This window comes from Panthera leo, chromosome B1 (genome assembly GCF_018350215.1).
Source record: "Panthera leo isolate Ple1 chromosome B1, P.leo_Ple1_pat1.1, whole genome shotgun sequence".
In the NCBI taxonomy this organism is placed as follows: domain Eukaryota; kingdom Metazoa; phylum Chordata; class Mammalia; order Carnivora; family Felidae; genus Panthera; species Panthera leo.
In genome coordinates, this window is record NC_056682.1 from 51,805,591 (window position 1) to 51,825,642 (window position 20,052).

The 20,052-nt window shown below is 39.4% G+C and overlaps 1 protein-coding gene across 1 annotated transcript in view; it reads right to left on the reverse strand.

Moving 5' to 3' along the window:
• Window positions 1-19,971, reverse strand: part of PINX1 (PIN2 (TERF1) interacting telomerase inhibitor 1) — an 87,718-nt gene extending 67,747 nt beyond the window's left edge. Inside the window, exons 1-4 of the mRNA XM_042935006.1 lie at window positions 19,835-19,971; window positions 13,488-13,597; window positions 11,726-11,818; window positions 9,846-9,924 (exon numbers count right to left, since the gene is read on the reverse strand). Coding sequence (XP_042790940.1) covers window positions 9,846-9,924; window positions 11,726-11,818; window positions 13,488-13,597; window positions 19,835-19,853 — 301 coding nt within the window. The 5' untranslated portion in view covers window positions 19,854-19,971. The remainder of the gene's footprint in view (window positions 1-9,845; window positions 9,925-11,725; window positions 11,819-13,487; window positions 13,598-19,834) is intronic.
• Between the last annotated feature and the right edge of the window lie 81 nt (window positions 19,972-20,052).

Below are 20,052 nucleotides of genomic sequence, written 5' to 3' on the forward strand. Positions count from 1 at the left end.
ACATCATTGAATGTGTGTAGGAAAACTGACTGCCATTTACAGTTGATACCCTGATAATGAAACTGCTGCACGTTACTCTCAGTCAACCTTCATTACAGGTTTAATATTACATAAATTACTCAAGTAATTAAGTCTACCAGAAAGGGACCAAGTAATTTTTAGATTTATTGTGACACATATCATCATATATAGGAACATCTGAAGTCCATACAGTTAGTTATAAAGAAATTCCACCACACCACCACTCCCTGGATTAGAAAACAGAACACTGCTTGCACCCAGAAGCATCCAGCACCCCTGTGCCCCCTCCTCCTAGAATAGAGTTCGTCAACCTCTGAGCTACTGACATTTTGGGGTGAGTAATTATTTGTTTGGGGACAGAGGGGCATGGCTGTGCTGTGCACTGTAGGATGTTTAGCAGTCTGGCCTCTACCCACTAGATAGAATTAACATCTCCCCAGCTGTGAAAACCAAAATTCTCTCCAGACATTGCCACATGTCCCACGAGGGGCAATATCATGCCCAGTTGAAAACCACTGTCCTAATTGTAATCATTATCCTCAGTTTTGTGATAATCACTCTTCCTCTTGCTTTTGGTTCTGGTTTTGAACCATTTACTTTCGGGAGAGTGGGAGAGTAACAGCCACAGAAAGTACATATAACATAATGTTCACAAATAACCTATGTAATTGCCAACCAAGAAAAAAAAACAGAACACTAATATCACCCCAAAAGTTCCCCGTGAGTCCCTTCTCAATGCCAACTCCTTGCCTCTCCCCCAAAGTAATCACTATTGTCTTAACATAGTAATCACTTCTTTGTATTTTAAAATAATTTGACCACCCAAGTATGGCACCTAAATATCAGATTTTCACCTGCCCTCTCAATTTTTATACAAGTGGAATCATACCGGATGTTATCTTTGTGTCTCATTTCTTTCTGTCAACATGAAGTTAATGAGATTCTTCCACACCAGGGAATAAATAATAGCCTGCAGGCCAACTCTGATCTGCCACCTGTTTTTGTAAATAACATTTAAGGAGAACACAGTCACATCCATTTGTTTATATATTGTTTGTTGCTGATTTTACAGTCCAATAGTCAAGTTGAGTGGTTGTAACAGAGACCCTATGCTCTGCAAATTATTTCTATGTGGCCCTCTACAGAAAAAGCTTACCAACCCCTGCTCTCTACTCTTGCATGTAACCATACTTCATTTCTTTGCATTTACAAACATATAGCAGTTTACTTATCCAGTCTTTTGCTGATGGACAGTTGGGTTACCGCCGGTTTGGGGATACTGCAGATGATAAGTATTCTTTCCTCCTGACTGAAATACATCCTTTAAAATTTCCTTTATCAAAGGCCTACTGGTGGTAAAGCTTTATCTGAAAACTTTTTCCATCCACTTTCATGAAAACTTTATTTGCTGGGGGTAAAATTCTAGGTTGCCAGTTATATTTCCCTCAATATATTACTCCAATGTCTTTTGGGTTCCACTTTAAGAACTCTGCTTTCATTTATAACCGTTGCTTCTTTGCAGATAATCAGTGTATCTTCTCTGGCTGCATTAAGAGTCTCCTCTCTGTGAATATGTGTGTGTGTGTGTGTGTGTGTGTGTGTGTGTGTGTGTGTTTATGCGTGTGTATGGCGTTCTGCTACACTGTTACACAGTTACATCTGCTATTATGTTTGTAAGTGAAGATTTCTTTAAATGTAATCTGCTCGGATTCATTAAATTTTTTGAATCTGTGGATTTATCACTAATTCTAGACCATCTTCAGCCCTTATCCCCTTAAACACTGCCTCTGTCCCATTTTCTCTCTTCTTTGTGCTGCTGGTCTTCTCACTTTAAACTTGTTTCATATTTCCCAGCTTTTCCTCTTTCACAGCTGCATTCTGGGTCGCTGTTTTCTAGTCTATTTTCTAGACTTTCTTCAGCTGTGTCCACTTTGTCATTACACCCAATAGGGGGCGCCTCGGTGGCTCAGTAGGTTAAGCATCCATCTCGTGATTTTGGCTCAGGTCAGGATCTCACAGTTCGTGGATCAGGCTCTGTGCCAGGCTCCATGCTGACAGTGCAGTCTCCTTAGGAATCTCACTCTTTCTCTGCCTGTCCCCTGCTTGCACGCTCTGTCTCAAAATAGATAAACATTAAAAAACAAAACAAAACAACAACCCAATAGCACACTTAGTATCTAAGCCTAGGTGTGCTAGAAACCAGCCACAGTCATCAGTAATACAAACTTAGCGATACCTGATGGGAAATAAAAAGCTTAGAAAACAAAGAGATAAGGATAAATTTTCAAAGAAGACCCTCACCATCCAAAGCTTTGCTACTCTCTCTCAACTATTCAGGAACTGAAAAAGTTGGGAGGATCAAATTATTTTGGTATTTATTTCATTTCTTTCTTTTGCACTAGATTTTAAGTTTCTTCAGACAACGGGATGAGTCTTTTAACCTATTTCTGTATCCTTAGTCTTCAAACAATACTATCAGGAAAGTGAAAAGACAACCCAAAGAATTGGAGAAAATATTCGCAAATCATGTATCTGATAAGGGACTGGTACTGGAAAATATTAAAAAGTTTACTAAACAAGAATAAAGACACACAACCCAATTAAACATTGGGCAAAGGCCTGAATAGCTATTTCTCCAAAGAAGACACAAATGGACAATAATCACATGAAAAATGGTCAACATCATTAGCCGACATGGACATGCAAATCAAACCACATGTAGATGTTACTTTATAGCCACTAGCATGGCTATAATAAAAAAGACAGATAGTAACAAGTGCTGGCAAAGATAAAGAGAAATTAAAATCCTCATACACTGCTGGTGGGAATGTCAAATAGTGTAGCTGTTTTGGAAAAGAGGGTGGTGGTTACTCAAGTCAAGTTAAACATACAGTAACCATACCACCCAGCAATTTCACTCTACATCTATACCCAAGAAAAATGAAAATACAGGCCACAGAAAAACTGATAGTGTTCACAGCTGCATTATTCATAACAGACCAAAAAGTGGAAGAAACACAAATGCCTATTAACTAATGAATGGATACACCATGGTATATTTCTACAATGGAGTATTACTGGGCAACAAAAAGGAATAAAGTATTGATACATGTTACAACAAAGATGAACCTTGAAAACGTTATGCTCAGTGAAGGAAACCAGTGACAAAAGACCACATGTTGTAAGATTCCATTTACATGAGATGTACAGAATAGGCAAATCTTTAGAGACAGAAAGTAAATCAGCAGTTACCTAGGGTGGGTAGGGGGGTCATGGGGGATGACTGCCACCAGGTAGAGTTTCTTTTAGGGGTAATGAAATGTTTTAAAATTGGTTCTGGTGAAAACTCTGTGAATATATTAAAAGCCATTGAACTATACATTATAAATAGGTAAATTATATGCCATGTGAATTGTATCTCAACAAAGCTAAAAAAACAACAACACAGCAAATTCCCTGCCCCATCTCTCTCCATTCTTAGTTGGTTCTCCTGGGTTTTACTTCCTTCATATTTCTAAATAATATCCTTATACTGCTATTTCTTACCAATTTCCAATTGGCTTCCAAAAACAGAAGCAATTTTAAACTGGCAGTAAGTGTGGACCTTGCTAAGAAAATGCATAGAAGCTAACTGGGGGAAGAGTGCTCTAGAGAGACAGAGAATCTAGTGCAAAATCCTAAGGCAGGAGGATGCCTGATGTATTCACAAACTGGCACAGGGGTCAGTGGCTAGGATGGAATGAGTAAGAAGAGGGGTGGCAGGAGATGAGGTCAGAAAGAGAAAAGGCCCATATTATATATGGCTGCAAGTCCACTGAAAGGGCTTTGGCTTTTGTTCTGAATGAAAAGGAGGAAACAGTGGCAGGGGTGGGGGGCGGGGGAGCAGGAAAGCAGAATAGCACAGACTTAAACTCTGAAAGAATCACTCTGTTATGCAGAAGGAGACCACGGACGGATGAAGAAAGATCAACTGAGAACAGTGTTCTCAACCAGGGGTATTTTGCTCAAAGGACATCTGGCAATATGTGCAGATACCTGTGGTTGCCACAACTGGGCGGGTGGGAGAGGTGCCAGTGGCATTTAGTGGATAGAGGCCAGGGATGCTGCTTAATCATCCTATTTGCACAGGACCTGCCTCACAGCAAAGAATTATCTAGGCTAAAACTTCAGTAGTGCCATGGACGAGAAAACCAGCTTTAGAAGCTGTTATAAACCTAGAAAAGAAAAAATGATTGCTCAGATCATACTGGATATAGTGCAGGTGGCAGGAAGCAGTCAGGGTGTGGATATATTCTGAAGGCAGAACCAACAACATTTCCTAGTGGACACAGGTGTTGAGCTTGAATAACTAGAAGGATGGAACTGACATCAACTGAAATAGGAAAGACATTGGATAAAACCGTCTGAGGGTAGGTGTGGGGAAGTAGTCAGAACTGGAGTTTGAACATGTTAAGTGTGAGAGGTTGACAGCTGATGACACCCCAAATTAAGAATACTGAGTTGGGGGTTCAATACAAGTCTGGAATTTAGGAGAGAGGGTGACACCATAGCGAGCAATCTGGCCGTTGTCACTAAACATCCCAGCCATGTTGTTACATCCGGCCATGATGTAATAAACAATTGGTGTAGATAACAGATGAAGGCAGTCCTAGGACTGAACTGCTGGGCCCCAGACATGATAAGCCTGGGATAAGAAAAATGCAACAGAGATTAAGGAGAAGTGGCCAGTGAAGCAGGAAGAAAACCAGGAGATGGTGGGGTCTGAGAAGCCAAGGAAAATGAGTGCTTCAAGAAGCAGTGAACATCTATGTCACGGGCGAGGTAAGATGAGGATTAAAAAATGCCCACTGGAGGGATGCCTGGGTGGCTCAGTCGGTAAGGTGTCCGACTCCTGATTTTGGCTCAGGTCATGATCTCAGAGTCATTGAGATCGAGCCCCATGTCAAGCTCCATGCTGGGCATAGAACCTGCTTGAGATTCTTTCTCCCTCTCTCCCTCTAAAAAAAATTTTTTTTAAATACCCACTGGATTTGCTAACATGGAAGTCACTGGTGACTTTGGCAAGGGCAGATTCTGTGGAGCAGTGAGGCAAAGTCTGACTGACATGGGTTTAAAAGAGACGGCAGGAAGACTCCCTGTCTTCTGCCCACAAAAGGTAACTGCCATGGGGCACGCCCCTCTACTATAAACAATGGGAAAACAAAAGATATGAAACAACTCATGAGATACTGATGACAGGCAGCACAGGACTGTCATCCTTGACAGAGGGGCAACAAAGGACGTGAGCTCAAGGACTGCCCTGGATTTCTGTCAAGAGGCAATTTCTGGACATAGCACAAGGAAGGGAGCACAGGGCTCTCGCTGAAATGAAAACATATGTCCACACGAAGATGTGCACAGAAATGTTCACAGCAGCTCTGGGTATAGTAGGCAAAAACTGGAAACAACCCAAATGTCCATCAGCAGGTGAACAGATAAACAATTATGGCATATGCATACAATGGCATACTATTCAGGAATGAAATGAGTTACTGATAAACGCAACATGGATAAATCTCCATGGATAAAACACAACATGGATGACTTGTGCTGAGAAAAACAAGCCAGGCAGAAAAGAAAATACAAAACCAGTCTATATAGAGAGATCAGTGGTTGTATGGGGCCAGAGAATGAAGTGAGGGGTGGGGGGGAGAGTGGCAGGGGGCTGACTCGGAAGCGACCCAAGATAATTTTTTATAATAATGAAAATTTATCATGGTTATTACGATATTATATATTAGAGGTATATACATTTGTCAAAACTCATGGAACTGTACTCTCAAAAATGGGTACACTGTATATATGTAAATTATACCTCACTAAGATTTAAAAAAAAAAAAAAAACATTCTAGCCAGAGTCCTGCTTCCAGTAATGGTGAACTGGCTCATTTCAATGGTCTCTCTTACTAAGAAAACCGCAACAAAATATTGGGGGGCAGGAGGGGAATGACTCCAAGATATTATAGTGGAGCAAAGCAGAGAATTACACAGTCCCAGTTAAGGCTAAGAAAATCCAGAGAAGTGAGTGTGATGTTTTGGGTTCCCCGCCCCACACAGTGAGTGTCTGCCAAGTCTAGAAGAGGCGAAAGAGAGGCAGAGCAGCTAAACAGACTGTCTGAGACTGACTCAATCCATGTTAAAAGTTTTTAAAAAGAGAGAACAGAACTGAAATCAATTTGTATAGAAAATTCGAGTTCTGTGGCAAAGGAGAGCAGAAGCATCAGAAGTGGCCGTAAATGAGGGAAATGGACTCAAGAAACAGTTTTAAACTTAATTTTTTTAAATTTATTTATTTATTTAAAAAAAAATTTTTTTTAACGTTTGTTTATTTTTGAGACAGAGAGAGACAGAGCATGAACGGGGGAGGGGCAGAGAGAGAGGGAGACACAGAACCAGAAGCAGGCTCCAGGCTCTGAGCCATCAGCCCAGAGCCTGACGCAGGGCTCGAACTCACGGACTGCAAGATCGTGACCTGAGCTGAAGTCGGACGCCTAACCGACTGAGCCACCCAGGCGCCCCTGAACTTAATTTTTAAACAATTTTTTGAGTAGGACAAAACACACATGGTACAAAGTCATGAAGGTACAAAAGGACTATAGCACAAGCTTAATTTCCTCTCATCCCTGTTTCCCAGCCACTCAGCTCCCTTCCCAGACGCAATCACTCTTACCAGTTTCTTCAGTATTTTTCCATAGATATTTTATGTATATAAAATATGTACAGAATAGATATTCTGGAGCTACTCTATGTATATCAACCTCAGCACCACTAGTATTTGGGGCCAGATAATCCTTTGTTATCGGGGGCTATACTGTGCACTGTAGGATATTAAACAGCATCCCTGGCCTCTATCTACCGGTCACCGGAAGCACCTCTAGTTGTAACAAACAAAAATGTCTCCAGACACTGCCCTCAGTTGAAAACCACTGATGCATACCCAAGCAAACACACATGTATTTCCTCTCTATATTTTCCTACAAACTCATGCCATACATACGGGTTTTCATCTTTTTTTACCTTATAATAATTGCAGATCATCCATCAGTCATACAAAGATTTCAAATTTTATTTATATCTAGCTGCCAACAAGTGAGGCTATTTATAATATTCATTATCTTAAGAGCATTCTTTTTTTTTTTTTTTTTTTAATCTGGGGAGAAAGCACATTATTGCCTTTGATTTCATTAATGACACTTAGGAACAGTCTCAGTAATGAGCCCAAATCTATCCACCTGAAAAGTAACACACTTTCTTGGTGGCACTATATTCTAATTACTAAAAGTAATCAAGAGGAAATATTCTACTATGGAGTTCTATCTCTACAAATAACAACAATCATAAAGATTATAGCAGCTAATACTTATTGAGTACTTACTATAAGTTAGGCAGTGTTCAACGTGCTTTAGTTATATTAATGTATCTAATTCTCACAACAACCTTCTGAGGATGGTACTATTATCTGCATTTCACCAAAAAGGAAACCAAGGTACAGAGATGTTCAGTAATGTACTCAAGGTCAAGGTCACACAAGTAGAGATGTCAATCTGGGCAGTCTGGCTCTGGTGTTCATCTCTAAACCATGACACTCTATTACTCTTCAGTCAAAACCTGCAAGTCTTAGATGATGATGTTTACATTCATATCTGTGGTTCTACTGATTTCAACTAAAATCCTGAATGTAAAGATGTTTTTGTTTATAATTAGTAAGGGTTAAATGTCCTCGAGATTTACTACTGCATATATCCCGCATTTCCTGATACCAGTCCAGTTGGTGTTTTCACAAAACATTTTCCTTATGTTTTTCTCTGGCTAACAAACTGGCATCTTTTTTATTAGGACCATAAATCTTTTTATACAGAACTATTAGGATAGTTCTGATAGTTATCCCATGGATAAGAAAACTGTCCAAGTTATAGATTCTAACAAGGAATTAGGGAAAACACAAACACAGCACCTTTCCCTTCATGCTTTTGGGCTCAGTCCTATAAGCAGTACTGCAATAAATCTTCCCAGAGTTGAATTTGCCCTATAATTTTACCAATTACCAGCATATCCTCTAGCTAACTCTTAAGCAGGGTCTCATACATCTACATATCCTCAAGTCTAACTCAGTACACAGCTCAATAAATGTTTGCTGAACTTGGTTGATTTTTAATTCCACAAAGTTTTTCCTCTTCCAATTTAACAAACATCTTTTGACAGTTCAGTGTATGCCAAACATAATCACAGGGAACAGAAAGAAATTCCTTACAAAAATGTTTGCAGAATATAACTCATCATCAACAACAACAAAACAATTCAGAAAGGGGCAAAGGAATTGAAGAATTGAAGACCTGTTTCCAAAGAAGACATAAAAACAGCCAAGTATATGAAAAGATGTCGGACATGACTAATCACTAGAGAAATGCAAATCAAAAGCCTATGAGATATCCCCTCACACCCATCAGGATGTCTCCTATCAAAAAAACCAAAAACCTAGAAAATAACCAGTGTTGGCAAGCATATGGAGAAACTGGAAGTCATGTGCACTGTTGTGAATGTAAAATGGTGTAGCCATTACAGAAAATACTGTGGCAGTTCTTCAAAAACTTAGAATTACCATGAGACGACCCAAGTGTCCACTGATGGATGAATGAATGATAAGCAAAATGTGGTATGTACATACAATGAAACACTACTGAGCCTTAAAAGGAAGGAATGATACAAAACCGAATGCCTGGAAATGGTATAACATGGACATTCTGTTCAGTGAAATGATCTGGATGCAGAAGACAGATACCTTATCATCCCACTTATATGAGGTACCTAGAGTAGTCAAATTCAGAGACAGAAAGTAGAATGGTGGCTACCAAGGGCTTGAGAGAGAGAAGAATGGGGAGTAAGTATTGAATGGGGACACCGTTTCAGTTTTACGAGATGAAGTGTTCTACGGATAGATGGTGTGATGCTTGCACAACAGTATGAATGTACCTAATGTCCCTGATCTGTACACTTAAAAACGGTTAAATGGTTAATTTTGTTACGTGTATTTTACCACTATTCTTTTAAAAAAACTGTTTGCCAAAGAGCTAACAGTCTAGATTTCTTCAAGAATTAGGTGACATCATGCCCTTGCTTTCCAAATAGCCATGTGACAAAAAAAACTTCCTTTAAACTCTAAAATTAGACCAAAGGCCCAAAAGTCTGAGGACTATACCATCCATGTTCCCTTAACAGTACTATTTTTCTGTTAATATGGAATGCCCAATATTCAACTGTTTCATTTCCAGTTCCTATACCTTAGGTATACAATTTCTAGTACTGAGCTCCTTGTAACAAATTTTACTTTACCTGAGCATTTTGAATCTCTTATATACATTCAAAGGTAAAACAAATTTCACTAAGTAGTATCAACACAAAAAAGGCTTTTCTAGTAAGCCTTTGCTGGCTGCTGGTTTGTGGTCCTACTTGATATTTCTTGCTTTGTATACGTATTTGTTTTTGCTTTATATTTTAAAAACATGTTTTTAGTCACACTCAAGGATCCCCAGAAAGGTCACTTTACTGTTTGAGATTGTGAACTGAACAGATTTATCTTGCCATTCTCAAACTATTACTGGGAAAAAGTGTTTGCTTTTGATGGGGAGAGCACCATTAAAATGTAAACAGAAATGCCTATTGTAATAACTTCAATCAATTAACTTTCAGATATATAATGCTTATAGTAAAAAGAGTTGGTAAAAAAATTTAAACTGAGACGTGTCTTCTATAGATCCAACGGACAACAAAGCAAAGGTTTCCCCTACCTGCTGTTTCTTGCCCATGGCAAGTGTTCAGCTCAGCCAGAAGCTGGTTAAAATCATCCTGATGAGCAATCCAGTTATCCTGAAAATATCCAAAAAATCAAATAAAGGTAAGCTTACAGTTTACTTGCACCAGTTGAGATAGATTTATTTTGGAATCAAGGAAATCTAGTGGTTAATGTGAAACTTTAAATGTTTCATCAAAACATTATGACATAAATTTGAATGAAGAAATAATATAAATTTAAAATGTAATTTATCTGTGTCAGTATTAAAAATGGGCTTATTTGAAGCCTGAGTCCTGATTTCAAATGTGGATAACTTATCAACAGTCCACTTATAATCAAATAATCAACAGGCAACCTGCATGCTAAATATTAAAATAAAGCAAAATAAAATCATTACCTCATTATGGAAATATTATGTGGGTCAAAGGAAAAAAGCAGTGACAGTTCAGGGCTCTCTTTTGTGCTCATGTGAATTTAAAATACTTTGCCCAATTCTACATGCTTGCATTGACCCCCAATTTACAAAACCACACTGAGGAAGGAGTAAGAAAGACTCCAATTTCCCTCTGTCAGCACCTTCATGAAGTGGTGCTAATATGTTCATTGTAACAAAAATAACCCGACTTTAAAAGGGAATGGGCATCTCCGAAACAATCTAACCAGTGGGAAGCAAGTATCAATGCAGAAATTTGCCTTATACACACTTTTTTAAGAATGCTGAAGGTTAAGGCATGTTAAAAATAGGTTTACTGGGCAACGCTTCTCCTAAAAATTAAGTGTATCTATACATCTATCTTTTAACAACTACCTTCAAAACCAACCCCATATAAACTCTTTAGTGGTTTAAAATTTTAGCTGTTAGTCCGAAAAATTTTAGCTGCTCTAGTCTATCACTCAGCGCAATTACTATTTCTAGTCCATTACTCAGTATATCAAATAAATAATTTGGTGTAGTTCTCCAAAATAATAAGTAGTTCTCCAGATTTCCTATCAGATTCTGCTGGCTGTAAAAATTTAAGAACAAAGTTTTCAGCTCAGACACTATAGTAATACTGAATACTTATACACTTATATATACTTATACACTTAAAACATAGACACTATAGTAATACTGAAAATGAAAAGCACAATAGGCCATTAATTTTTAATTACAGTGTTATATTTTCAAAGCACCAGTATTTAAGGAGAAACGTGAATAAATTCAACTGCTATATACCAATAGTCGGAAACAGACAAAAGGGAGGCGCCTGGTTGGCTCAGTCAGTTAAACGTTCGACTTGGGCTCAAGTCATGATCTCACAGTTCGTGGGTCCGAGTCCGGCATGGGGCTCTGTGCTGACAGCTCACAGCCTGTAGCCTGCTTCGGACACTGTCTCTCCCTCTCTCTCTGCCCCTCTTCCGCCCACACTTGGTCTCTCTCAAAAATAAATAAATGTTAAAAAATGAAATTAAAAAATAGACAAAAGGACAGGAAAAGATCACCACTTTCTTGCAGAAAAAACTTAATTTCTCTCCGAAGTTAAATGCCACTAAGTTTTAATAGTATAAGCAAATATTAGAAAGAAGATAAAGATAAAAATTCCTTTCTATACTGAAATGAATATTTCTATAAAAAGAATATTTTTTTCAAAGTTTAGGAACAAAACTAATTCGGATCTTAGACATAATCAAGTAAAGAATCCCATAAGGACAACAAGGCAAGGTGAAGGCATGGTGTGTGGCAAAAAGCCTGCTTAGTTATGGGCTCTTTAGTCAACCACAGCATGGAAGATACACACGTGCATAGTTAAAACCTCATCAATTTGATGAAATATGTGTATTTACAAAAAAGCCAATCATGCAAGGAAAACCCCCAGCAAACACACTGTTGCTCACTTCATTATTGATTGTAGCTCCAAGTCCCAGGTGGTTATTTTTAACTTGAACTTTAATATGATCTGTGGCTCCTTGCTCCTGAGCCCCTAAACCCTGTGGAGGTCAAGCACAAAGAGAGTTAGTATTTTTATCAAGTATAAAGAGAGATCACATCTTTCTTCCTTCATCAACTATTCGACTAATTACGAAATATCCAGGAGTGAGGCACTATCCTTATCCTCAGAGAGGACACAGTCTAATGGATTCTTACAAAGTACGTCTGTAATACCAAGGATGCACTTACAATAATGAATGCTAACTCTTCAACCTGAGACCTATTTCACGGCCCATGTACACACTATGCAGAACATGCCTTTTTGTGATGCTCGAAATCAGAGTACTATTACCAAACTAATGGAATCCCATTGGAGATATTACAAATCTATGGCTCTCTCCATTACATAATTTTACAAAACAACACTGACAGAGTGGAGAAAGGAGACCCCAAGTCCCTAAATCAATCAACACTCATTTGTAAGGTGTCTCAGAGAGGCTGCTGTACTGAAGAAACTAAAAGGCAACCAGGGTGGCTCTAGGTGAGTGGACAGAGAGAAAATAAGATAAAATAAAGGGGCTAGACCTCACAGGACCCTAGAAATTACAGTAGAAATTTGGATTTAATTTTTTAAAACGATGGGAAGCCACTGAACTTTTAAGCAAGGGAATGCCATGATCTAATTTCTGTATTTCAAAAGATATTCTGGCTATTGTTTGGCAAACGGCCCCGAGGAAGAAAAGGAGGGAGGGAAGCAGCTGAGAGGGCAGGCAGTGATGGTGTGTGGACCAGGATGGGGCCCCGGATAGAGAGGAATAATGACTGGCGATGCGAGAAGTGAGAGAGGTAGAGGAACCAAGCAAGACCATTTACAAAAATGGGGAAAACTTGAGACGGAAAAGACTGGAAGGTGGGTATCAAGAATTTTATAACAAAAATTATAAAGTTTGAGATGCTCACTCAAGTGGAAATGTCAAGCAGTCTGGTGAATTTACAAACCTGAAGCTCAGAGGACAGATCTGGACCAGATAATTCTCAGAATTTAGACCATTCAAAGTATGGTATGGAATCAAAGAGCTCACCTTTCAGAATACAGAAAAGGCCTGGGGCTGAGGAGCTCCAGAGCTCAAAAGGCTGGAGGAGGAAGAGCCAGCAACATACTTAGGAGTGGCCAATGTGGTAGAAGGAAAAACAGGGGAGAGAGCAGTACTGTGGAAGCCAAGACACAAGTATTGCCAAGAATAGTCCAGTATGTCCAATGCTGCTAAGGGATTAAGTAACGTGAGAATAAAAAAGGATCCACTGGATTGGGAACAAGATCATTAAAGGCCATCACAAGAACCATTTAAATACAAAAGTATCACCAGAAACCCATTTCAACCAGGAATAAATAGTGTGAGGAAAATGGGGAAATGTATATTCTGAGCTATAAAGGGGAACAAAATATTACTCTTAGCAATATAAAAACACTGATGGTTAAGTATGATTCCAAGTGCAGCTAATTAAAAGGCACAATCTATAAAAGATGCTAATCACAGCAATTTAAATGATAAACGAAGAGAACTGACCTTTATGTTCAATTCTAATTTTATTGTCACAATTTAGTTATGTCTCCAAAATCACTTACTGATCAAAAACACAAATTTCTCCCAGTGTCCTAAGAAAGATGCATTCTCCTGATTTGCCTTTATGCATGGCTCCAATTTCTTTTGCTCTTCTCCAACATACCTTTCCTTTAGACCACCCCATCTTCTCTAGCATCCTCTGGCCAAACTTGGAATCATCATTGCTCCAGGCAGTGTTTCTCGGATCCACGGCCCACTTCTGCTTCCGCCGACCTGCAAATGACAAAGTATCTCATCAGCAATTTATCTTTTAAACCTGGAAAACACTACACAAATACACACAAAACCTAATACGTACACACATATTTGCAAAAAATATGACAAACAATATGTTTTATTAGATACAGATATCACATTCAGCATTCAATGAAATATCATCAGATTGGATTACTTACCCTGGTTTTCCCAGTAACTACTATATTCTCAATATACAAACTGGCCTAAGATAAAAATAACAGTGTTCCCTCCAAATGTGACAAACAGACATACATGATATACCATCAGTTGGCCTTCCACACTCAGCTAAAGGCAGCAACTGTAAGCACTTGTCAACACCAGTGTCATCATCACCACCAGCAGCATCAGCCACTACAGCTTCCGGTGCCATACGTTATGTACCAAATGTTATCCATATATTGTATTCGATTTGCACAATAACCCAATGAGGATGGAAATTCTTACCTCTATTTTTCAGATGAGGAAATCTGAGGCTTAGAGAAAGAAATGTACCTAATGCCCCCAAACAAATATCAGAGCCTCTATACAAAGCAAGGGCCTACTGACATCAAAGCTTATATTCTTAATCCACAATATACAACAGTCATTATGATCTTGGGGAGAGTCAACTGTACCCTCCACACATGTGATCTACACATAGTTATGATGTCATCCCTTATTACTGAAATGCCCTAGAGACACATGACCCCTTCTCTGAACTTCCAAAATAAACTATCTGCTTCTTTTCTGGCATTGAATACACATTCTTCTGTATTATGACTACTAATATCCTTCTCTTATGTTTCCTATGAGACCATCATCTCCTTACAGCTTATATTTGTGTGCTATTCTTTTTCATGCTTCATTGCAAGAAGTAGAAAATGCTATGTCCACAGCAGGCACTCAGGAAATATGTGAATGAATGTATGAGTGAATTCAAAAGAAAGAAGGAAGAAAAAAGGAGACAAGAGGAAAGGAATGAAGGAAGGAAAGAACATAATTAAGGGAACTGCTTTGAATCTCTTCGTATTAAGTATTTTTTAATGCATACAAATAATTGACCGTTGGGAACTCAAATTTATCAGTATAGTTTTATGGAAAATTGCTGCAGAGATAGAGAACCTCAAAAAGTTCACAGAACAAGAACACGAAGCCCTAAAGTAAATTGTGGCCAATTGAGAAATTTGGAGGTCAAGTGTGCTTATTATTGACCTACTGCAGCAATCAAAGCACAGTATCTCACTATCAACAACAGCCTTATGCTTGGCAGTCTCTTAACTCCCTGCGTCCCCTCCTCCTTCAAGGAAGGCAGAGTGTCACATGCTGCACCTCATTTGGATGTGTCTAGAGTCTTGGAAGCTTGATTACCCTACATTCTACAAACGGACCTTGGGGTGAAGGTTCTAGAAGGGGAGCACAGCTACTAGTATACCCTTGACAGAAGAACAGTCCTCCTCTATCCCTTTTCTAAAGGGGAAGGTCGCCCTCTTCGACCTATTGTGCAGCTTTGGGAGGGACACACATAGAGCAGTGGGGAAGGGGACACCCACCTAACCAGCCAGGTCAGCCAAATCGACCCTGGCAATCAATGCGGTGACAGGTGTCACAGCCAGATCGCCCTCACATCTTCACAACATAATTTAAAAATAATACAACCTCCAGTGAGAGGCTTACAGTATAACACATAAAATCAATAAAGGGACCCAAAACTACACACATCCAAACAAAAGTAAACTTTTTATAAGCATGCAGAAAAAGCAAAACAAGTTGGGCTCAAATCTACAGTTTTGCAAGAAAAAGGTGACCCCAAAATGTTAACCATGACTAAGTTACCAGTTTACCTATCTTAGTAAATACAGAGAATAACATTGCCTCTGCTAATGAACAACATACCAGATATGAGCCTTCTTAGCCATGTTCTCTTTGTAAGGCTGCTTACTGGTATGTGTCAGCGTTCATGTCTCTCCACAGCGGTGCCTGCCAGGGATTCTAACTGGGGCTTATATGAGAAAGACATTTCTGAGAATGAATGAACCCACCTTATCCAATAAGAACTCCAACACTTTATGTTACATACACATACACAGCAGACTGTAATAATGCTTATACAAAAGATCACCAAGGTCAGTTCCTCTTCCTTGCAGAAATGTCAGGTATCCTCAAATAAAGGGGTAGGGCAGGGTTTCCCCAGCGAGGATGTTAAATCAGGGGAGCTTCCCATTAAAATAAAATAGAGCAACATTGTGTGAAACAAAATTTAATAGTGTTCCATATTAGAGACTTTCCCAGAACATTTCATATGCAGATGTGTAGATCCTCTAAGGGCAAAGCAGGCATGCTATGTTTCCCAAATTTATTTGATCCGAACCCTACTTCACTGGAAGGCTTTTCGGGCTCTAGTGCTGTAGAATTTCCAGGTTTGGGAAACCGTGGCAAGGAAAAGACTGTCACTGGTCTGTTCAGATTGGATCAACTTTTACATGTGCTTTGTTATTCTTATTCCACAATCATTCTGCGCTTAGATGTCAACTTGTTAACCCTGTGTGCAGAAGAGAACATAGCAGGCCTCACTACTAACCTTCGAAAGGCTTGCTTACAAGGTTGGCACCTTGGCTGGGAACCTGGCTTTCAGGAGGGTTCCAAGCATTCTGCAAATTGGTGAGTGGCTCACTATGCCTAATTGTTAATACAAACAATATGGTTTATACTGAATACTTGGCTTTCCTTCTGGGAGTCTGGAGTACTGGGCCTCAGGGTTGAGTACCCTGAATCTGCAGAATCACTATTTAGGATGATGTGTTCTGCCATCCGCTAGCCGGACTCCTCCTATTTGGAGTTCTAACTTTAGATGGTTCCATCAAGGCATTTTGGGGGTAACCCCAATAAATAACCCTTTTCTTTTTTTTTCTGTTGAAGCAAAGTTTAATAGCATTTTTAATAGAGAAATTATAAAAATAATTTATAATCAAGTATATAAATCATTTTTTGCTATATTTTTTACCTAGGTAACATTAGAAAGGCCTTATTTAACTCTAGATTATATAACTATCCAACTATATTTTCCAACTATTTAATGCTTAAGTAGTTTTGTTGAGATATAATTCACAAACCATAAAATTCACCCATTTAAAGTGTAGTATTCATTGGTTTTTAGTATATTCATGGAGTAGTACCATCACCATTACCTACTTAAAGAATATTTTCATCACCCCAAAATAATTATATTTAAATATGATTAAATATAATTAATTTTGAATTAATTTTTATATACATGCTTAAATAAGAGTACAACTTCATTCTTTTGCTTGTGAACATCCAGTTGCTTGAGCACCGTTCTTTGAAAAAACTATTCCTTCCCCATTGAATTGTCTTGGCACTCTTGAAAATCAATTGAGTATAAATATAACGGTTTATTTCTAGACTCTCAATTCTATTCACTTTCCAATTACTCCATGCCTAATACCACATGACTTATGCCAGGATTCAGCTTACTCTGAAAGGTGTGTTGAGTCCCAAAAGCCAGGGACAGAAGTTTTGTCTTTTTTCTCTTTTTCAGAGGACACTTTTAGATATTCAAGAGCTCAAAATATACCATCCATGTACCATGTATTCCTATTAAAAAATTATTCAAGACATATTCAAAGTTAAAGAAACTGCAGTATAAAAATCTTAATGTGATGAGCACTAAAATCCATTAACTATAGTGTGATTTGACTATAAATATGACTAGAAGTGTCAAAAATTGTCTCGAAAAGGAAAGAATCTAAGAAAAGAGTAATATCTTGATAAAAATCCAGGTCTAAAACTTCAAATGATATAAAGACTACGAAGTGAGATCAATAAATTAAATTCTTGTCTTACATGGGGGAAGTTTCGGTAAGCTAGATTTTTTGTCTTACACAAAGGAGACCCAATAAAATAACACTTGATAATTAAAGAAATAATAAATAAAAAATATATTTGAGAAACACAAAGAAAACTACTAGATTTTAAAAATAGGGTAAGTGCCTATAGCAAAAATAAAACAAAATATAGTACACATGGCAAGGGAAAACAGGAAATAGCATGTGCTTAATGAATTGAAAATCTTCACTAATGTTAAGTGGGGGAAAAACCAAAACTGTACCTACAGAATTAAGAATCACCCCAATTTTATAAACTAACAGAAAATAGAATTGCTAGGCAGTGAAATTATGAGTATGGGGTTTTTCTTTGCTTCTATTTTCTTACTTCTAAAATGAGAACAGGGGCGCCTGGGTGGCTCAGTCGGTTAAGCGGCCGACTTCGGCTCAGGTCATGATCTCGCGGTCCGTGAGTTCAAGCCCCGCGTCGGGCTCTGTGCTGACAGCTCAGAGCCTGGAGCCTGTTTCAGATTCTGTGTCTCCCTCTCTCTGACCCTCCCCCGTTCATGCTCTGTCTCTCTCTGTCTCAAAAATAAAAACAAAAAAACAAAAAAAAAAACAAAAAAACAACAACAAAAAAAATAAAATAAAATGAGAACATCAGTCCTAAATATCTAATCACAAAAGATGCCACAAACTATACTTAGCAAGTTATTTTAAAAGATAACACAAAATATAATATTATGCCAAAGATTTGAAAATTTGGGGTGCCTGGGTGGCTCAATCAGTTAAGCATCTCACTTCAGCTCAGGTCATGATCTCGCAGGTCTTGGGTTTGAGCACTGGGGTATGTGCTGACAGCTCAGAGCCTGAGCCTGCTGGGATTCTGTGTCTCCCTCTCTCTCTGGCCCTCCCCCACTCACAACTCTTGTCTCAAAAATAAATAAGCATAAAAAAAAACCAAAAGATTTGAAAATCTGGAGTCATGGTGGGGAGACAAGAACTCAAAATATTCCCTTGTAATCATGCAACTTGAATTACTGATGTCTACAGACAGCATTTCATGCATCTACAGCAAGCATTTCATACTTTGAAATATTTTCACATTCACCACTTCATTGATTTTTTTTTAAGCCAACCTAGTAATGAAGATAATAAAAGTAGTTTTTAATAGTCCCACAGAAACTTATCATGGAAAGAGACATAAATGAACAGCAGAGCCAGGGCCAACGTGCATGCTGTATTAAGCATACATCAGAAAATATTAAAACCAGAAAAGATCTTAGCAGCCCTAGTTTTACAAATGAACAAACAGCCCACAGAGTCACAGTCTAGAACATATTCTTTTCTGTAAGTCCCTATTTAAAAACAATAGAAAACTGCTGGTCCTAGTGACAAAAAAGTTAAGATACGAGATAACTAGATCAAATTTGTCACTTTCTAGCTCAGTGACTCAGGGCAAATTATTTTCCTCTGCACCTCGATTTCATCCCCTGTAAAACTGGAACTCCCTGTAAAACTGTTTACTCCTTGCGTTTTGTGCTCCCATTCTTCCACCTTCTTAGATAAGAGGATGCTGATAACATTTATTTCACAGAATCCTATGTGGTTGCTGTAGGTCTGTTCAAGCGGTTTCTGTTCATTGCTCACTATACACTTCCAAAAAGTTATGGGCCATCTTTTCATGGCCAAAGCACGACTGCCATCTGGTGGCAGGAAACCTTAGCTACAGATACCGCTCAGAAGTCAAATAGCCTCTCCAGAGGGAGAGAATTGATGAACTTCACAAAGTGGTGGTGTCAGAAGCAAACTGAAGCAGGACGCGGCGTTACAGCCAACACTCCTGTCACACAAGAATGTTAACATTTCCAACTAAGCCCAACTAAGCCAGTCTTACTTAGAATCACTCATTAGCCCTGCATCCCCTAAAAAAGGCTAACTTCCTGCGTTTGACGCTTTTAACCCCTTTGCTTTTCTTTTTCTGGGTTCAATAAACCTTCGAGAACGGGATTTCACTGCCTGAAGAGATTCTGCTGGCCCAGCCGCCTCTTTTTAACCAGAAGAAGCTGAGAGCCGGGAAGTGAAAGACCAAGTCAGGGTTCCTACGATCGGCGTTCTGGCTCCCATTCGAGCCCACCGCGCGCGTGCCCAGATCTGAGCTTGAGGACAAAGTCCCACGTGGACACTGGCAGTCTCTTTCACTAACCGACCAGTAGCTAACCTGGGGAAGGCTGCGCCGGGAAATCTCTGCGGCAGGCAGGGCGAGACGAACCGGGGTTACCCAGTCCCCTGGCATCCCCCGCCCCACTGCGCGCCGGAGACCCGCACCCCGCACCACTTGGTCTGGCCGGGCGCGTCACCTGGAAACTTCACCCTCGCTCCCTCCACTCACGCTCAGCCAGCATTGACATGTCGAGAGCCTGTGACGCCACGAGCCTCCGGACCTGAGAGGTGGCGGCGACCAAGCAGCCGGCTCGCGGAGAAGTTACAACCACCAGACTCGCAAACCAGGTGGACTGCAGCGGCCGAGGCGCGTGCTGGTGACGTCAGTGGGCCGCGACCAGCCCTCAACCACGTGGCGGCGAGTGGGCGGGACGCGGGCCTTATGGG